The following is a 6,079-nucleotide window of genomic DNA, read 5'->3' on the forward strand; positions in this document are numbered from 1 at the left end:
GGGCTGTATCTTTCATTCCCTTGAAAATCCTCACATGTGCTTGAGGACCAAACCCACTCGTGCCAATAAGAGAAGTGCCTGGTGGTCTGTGAAGGCCCCCAGCCGGAGACAGGAACGCACCTGTAGGTTGACAGATTGGGGTAGCACTGGAGGGAGGGAGCGAAGGCAGGCCACGGGGTGGGGCAGGAGGGGTCACGTGGGAGAATCTGTTATGGGATGTGGGCTTTGACTGGGTGGGGCATTTTGTGTGTGTGTGTGTGTAGCTTTGATCCAGGGCTTTGCTCTAGATTGGATGGTGTCAGAAAGTGGGGATGCTATGATCGGGTATTTCAACAAGAGGAGCAAATTTGCCTGGAGATAAGCTATAATTAGTAAAACAAGGAAGAGCCACTCCTTTTGCCCAAGGGGTGAGTGTGACATTCTGTGGGTAACACGGTGGTCTTTTTGTGTGTGTGTCTGGCTTTGGTAAAACCATGCAGAGGCATGGTTCTGTCTCACTTTATCCTGGTCGCAGGGTAGCCCGGTGTGTTCTGAGACAGTTTCTGTCAGTAGGAGAGGGAAGGGCCCAGCTGTGAGGGACAGGCCACCTCGGAATGCCAGGGGCTGCTCTGCTCCCTTTCTCAGTCCAGAAAGGAGCCCATCCACCAGACCAGTTCTCGGGTAGGATGCTTAGACCCATCATCTCATGACCCTCAGACTCAATACAGCCCCAAAGCGATAGGCTCAGGGGACCGCAGCCACCCAAGCGCAGGTGACGGCTGCAGGCGAGGGCGGCACGTGTCCTGAGATGTGGGCCAGCTGCTCTGAGGCTTTCTGATACATCGGGGCCCACTGCCCTCTCCACTCCTCAGCTCAGAGGACGCACATTGGGAGGCTAGTGAGAATGACCGGTGGGTGCCACTCACCTCTTCTTTTCCATAGATGTGAACGAATGTTTGCATAAGGAGCTCAACGCCTGCTCTGGAAGGGAACTGTGTTTAAACACGGAGGGCTCATACCGGTGTGTCCGCCACCCAGAGGCGCCGGCCTCGTCTCCGCAGGAGCTGGACGGCACGTGTGAAGGTAAGATGTCACAGGTCTTGGCTAAGGAACCTTTCAGATGGACCATGGACCACAGAGATCCTCTCTTCTTGCAAAGATGAGCAGCTGGCTCATGGGCAGAGAGCAGTCCCTGGTTCTGTAGATTGTTCTGGCTCTCATACCCGGCTATTCTCACCTTCTTTCTTCAATTGTCTGCGAGATGCTGGTAATAGAAACACGTATGAGTAAATCATCATTTCTGCTCTCAGGAAACTCGGTGGAGAGCATGCCAGATGCTAGGCAGGCGTGATGCATATGAGTAGGATGCCTGTGGAATTTACTGTTTAAATCAGGACACTGAGAGTGAAGGGGCCTCATTAATACTTACACTGGGCCCAGGAGTAACCCGGACCATCTCTGGGATTACTGATTAATTAGACGTAAAAGAAAGAGAGAAATGAGGCAGCACGCAGATGTTTTGGCCGAACAGTGTAATAGATGGCAATTCCTGAATGAGTTGGGGGAAGACTAGGGTTATAATTATTATTTTTAACAATAATTGTTTAAATTGAGAAGGGGTTGAAATTGAGTGGAGAGGCCAGGATTCGGACTGAGCTGCATATTGGATGCTGGAGCTCAGAGGGGGCTGAGCTGCATACGGGAATCTGGGGTCATCAGTGTCCAGGTAACATTTCACTATGGGCATGGTTGGGGGTCCAGAAGGGGGGCCTGGTGCCTGGGGCTGAGGAACCCTGCTATTTAGAAGTCAGTACAGGAGGAGGAGGGGCTTGCAAAGAGATGAGTGAGATGGGAAGAACAGTAGGAAAGACAGTCTCAGGAGTGTTTACAAGGAGGAGTACAGAGCCTGGAGGAAGGGCAGACTCCCAGGAGGGCCTTTCTGGAAGATGGAAGATGGCTGATGCCAGAGCAGGCTCATGTGCTGATGGGAGAGACCCTGGTTGGTTCTTGCAGCTCCGGCGCCCAGTCAAGCTTTCTCTCTTCTGGGAAGCTGCTCTTGGACATCTCCCCTCCCCCCAGGGCTTCCCCAGCTGGGATGACGGTCACCTGCAGCTGCTCTGGTGGCCAGCGTGGGGTCAGGAGAAGCTCAGTGGCCACAGCCTGTAGGGCTGTCTGCAGGTGAGTGAGGCTGCAGGTGCAGCTGGACGGTGAGCTGGATAGGAAGGGGCCCGTTAGTGAGCATTCATTCATTCACTTACAGGACACATTTTACTGAGTTCCTATAATGTGCCAGGTGCGGTGCCTGCTATGCTGGGTGAAGAACAGACTAGAGGAGTCATGGCGGACCACAAATCCACTCTCTGCTTCCTTAGTGACAGAAGTTAGATTGCGTTTTGTGTGGAAATGTTAGTTGAAGAGACAGGTTTCCCTACCTCTCTTGCAGGCAGGGTGGCCATGTGACTTGTCTTAGCCAATGAGACATGGCAGAAGTTTCCATGGGAACGAGGAAGACTGCGTAATGGTTACAGGCCCTGCTAAGAGCAGGCTGAGCACAGGATTATGATGGCGGAGGCCCCTTGGCCATCTGAGCCGCAGGGTGACCTTGAGGCTAAGGCGCAGACCCTAGTGATGGGGAAACAAAGACAGTGAAGAGGCCTGGGCCTGAGGTACCATAGATGTTTCCTACACAAAGCGTCCGCCTGACGGGGGTCAAACCCTGTTATGTGGTGGGGTTTCCTATTATGTGGAATAATTTATCCCAATGCAAGTGGCTTGGGGTAAGGCAGGAAAGTGCAGGCAGGGTCCCGGAAGCAGGTGGCTGGTGGCGAGGTAGTGGGTGTGGCGGGGAGGTGTGTCTGCTAGACAAACACTAGGCCCCCCAGGACAACGGGGCGCAAACGACAGACTGGGTGTTAGTGGGACAGGAGACTGCAGGATGGGACTCCATGGACTCGGTACCTCTCTCAGAGTTCAGCCTAGAGCAGATACTGCTTATTCAATTTGGCCACTAAAACTTTCTCTTGTTATTGCAGAACCTGATTTATTACTTTAGCAACATTGTAGCAACAGCGGAAAGATAAGTCACCCCCAGTCTCAGCGCGCCAGCGAACAGTTTTCTTTTTCCCTCTTCTCTTCCAGGTTTTCTACCCTATTTAAATCCTGCTATGCGTGCAGTTTCGTATTCTGCTTTCTTCACTCGCCATTATGTCTTGTAAAGGCTTCCAAGAAGCAACCTGGTCTTCATCATCCTAATTTCGATGGTTGAGTAATAGTGATGGCGTATGGCAGTGATATAATGTCTTAGCTATTTGCCTCATGGGGGGCATTAAGGTGGCTTCCAACATTCTGCTATAGAAACTAGAACTTCCATTAGCGGTGTGAGGCGGTTATGGAGAATACTGTCACACTCGCGTTTGAATCACTTCATTTAATCCGCAAGTCCTATCCCCTTTAAAGGAATGGAACAGTTCATAGTAACACAGTCAAGAGCTGCTTAGCACGTAAGTCACCCGGGCTCTGCAATAGGAACCTTTACTGCATCACCTTATTTAAGCCTTAGAACAACCTTGCCAGGCAACTGCCCCATGGTGCATCCCCCAGAGGCTGCCCTCGCACAGCGTTGTGCCACCCGGTGGCCGTGCCCTTTCCTCCCCCATTCATGTGGAGGATCGGGAGCTGACCAGGGTTCTAGGGCTGTGGACTGTTTCCTCAGGTGACCCAGAGCTCAACGGGATTATGAGTGTAGGGTCCTTGCCGACTCTTCCCGCTTTGCCATGGAGGGGTGAGGGTGGAGGCTGCGGGATGATGCGGGGAGGACCTGGAGGGTCAGTCTTCATCACTGGAATGTTCTACTTCTTCCAGGATGAAGCTCCACGGGGCAGGTCTCCTGATCACTGCCAGTGAGTCCTGTACTTGGCAAATAGCAGGCACTCAACACATCTCTATATATAAAAGCCTAAGCAACCACTATGACCAGACGATCAGAGGACTGGCCAGTAGCTATGACACGCACTGAGCCCTAGGGGGCAGATGCTCAAGGCAGGAGCTGCCCGCTGGTGCTCAGTGCACTCCCACACCCAACCTCCACCGCCAGCCAACCTCCCACCGCCAGCCAACCTCCTGTGGTCTCTCCCCGCAGCTGGCAGGCCCCGACTGGCCCAGATTGGGACTGGGTGAGATGGCCCTGATTGGCCAGGAGGGACCCCATCTATGCACAAATTTATGCACCAGGCCTCTAGTATCTAATATTAGTGAATGAAGAGGGAGGTTTGAATGGTGGCTGTTCCTAGGATCTCTGAGTGTTGCGTGGTGAACACACCAGCCCACCTGTAGCAACAGGGCACTCCTCCACTCTGCGGGTCTAATTAGAACTGTGCGTGCCCTCCGCGTACAACTGGGCCTGCACAGACTCCCTTGCAGACCACCCTGGGTCTGCACTGTGGCCTCTGTGGGGAGAGTCCTGTCTGTCACTGAGAATAGAAGACTGGAATCAGTTCTTGAAAATACTCTGGTCAGTCATCTGAAAAAGACATTAGGCTCTATTTATAGTTAGGGATGTTGTCAGCCAGACTTTGCCATGCTGCCCGGACACTGAGTTACAAGGTTCCGTCCAGATGAAGGGCTGTCCCACAGGTGAAGGGAAGGCTGTCCTGCCCGGCTTCACTCCCTACCGGGCGGGAAAGGCGAACCCAGCGTTGCCAGCTCCGAAACAGAGTGAATTCCAATTGCATATTGCTAAGGGAAGAGGCACATGGTTTAAATTTAGAAGCTAATATAAATGAGCAATCTGCTGGAACGGTTTAGAGGTACAAACCCGTGGAAAATACAGCACAAATTTCACATGCTTTTCTTGTGAAATTAGTCATTCGATTAATGACACACGGGGCAGCTGGATTCTTGCACAGAACAGAGACCGTAGGAAATGTTGCCTGGTTGGCATGTGACGTTCCAGGAACACGCTCTGCTTTTCGGACGGGGTGGGACTGTTCTAGGACCCTCCTAACTCCGTCTGCCACGGTCCCCTTCTCCGCTGGAGCCGCATGGCTGGCCAGCACCGTAAAGAACCGTCTCCTGAATGCAGGGCAGGGCTTGCCTGCTCCAGAGCGGCCAGGCTGGCAGGCCGTTCACCGAGCCAAGACCCCTCATCCCTAACTGAGCGCTCAGGCTCTTGGCTCGCATCCTCAGCATTTCTACCTTTACGGGGTCAGGTCTCAGGGTGACAGGCCCCAGGGAAAAGAGGAGCAGCCTGACCGGGGTACCCTGGGAAAGGCAGCACCCCGGCAGGCTCCTTCCTGCTTCCCCAGAGGCGGGTCAGGGCTGCCCCAAAGACCCAGGGACACAGGGACTCCAATGTGCTCACGGAGATAAAGGTCACGTTCCCACATGAAGCTTGGGGAGGCACATGCAGCAGTGTCCTCGGGTCGCACAGACTCAGGGGTTGGGTGTTATTTTCAAGGGCCTCATTATATGAGGGCCGTCAAAAAGCTAAAGGGCCGTGAGAGCAGGTGTCCTGGCTAATGAAGAACTAAAACCCGGCTTTGAGCACAAGGGGCAGAGGCATCACGTCCAGTTTAACAGGCCTCGAGCTCTGTTTATAGCAGAGGGCTTTGGCCGAGCGTGGCAGGGAGCTGGCTGATTCTGCAGCAACACGAACAATTTTCCAAGTGGCTGTTCAGCCAACAGCTGCCTTGAAAACTCGTTAAAGAAGGCTGGGAGGTGGATTCATTTCCTGTGGCTGTTGTAACCAAGGGCCACACACCTGGTGGTGTCAACCAGCAGAAAAAAGGTAAAAAGAAAAGCAAAAGAAGGGGATCAAATTTATTTATTTATTTATTTTTTAAAAAGAGTAAAAGAGCAGTAATGTATTCTCTCACAGTTCTGGAGGGCAGAAGTCTGAAAAGGACAGATGTGTCTTCCTCAACCACGCTCTACCTCCCCTCCTGGCAGAGTTGTCAGGGCACAGTGAGAATTTAGGTGGAGGTCCCCGGTCCCACCCAAGTAAGGCCGGGAGGGAGGGCTGGGCTCACTGTAATTTATCTCCACCTGCTTTGAGGGGGATCCACAGGGGCTCACAGAGGGGAAGCACACACCCACAGGGCAC

The 6,079-nt window shown here is 53.0% G+C and overlaps 1 protein-coding gene across 1 annotated transcript in view; it reads left to right on the forward strand.

The window, feature by feature from the left end:
• Nucleotides 1-6,079, forward strand: part of UMODL1 (uromodulin like 1) — a 54,411-nt gene that overhangs the window by 13,302 nt on the left and 35,030 nt on the right. Inside the window, exon 6 of the mRNA XM_006754362.2 lies at nt 922-1,062. Coding sequence (XP_006754425.1) covers nt 922-1,062 — 141 coding nt within the window. The remainder of the gene's footprint in view (nt 1-921; nt 1,063-6,079) is intronic.

Source organism: Myotis davidii, unplaced genomic scaffold, assembly GCF_000327345.1.
Source record: "Myotis davidii unplaced genomic scaffold, ASM32734v1 scaffold512, whole genome shotgun sequence".
Classification (NCBI taxonomy): Eukaryota; Metazoa; Chordata; class Mammalia; order Chiroptera; family Vespertilionidae; genus Myotis; species Myotis davidii.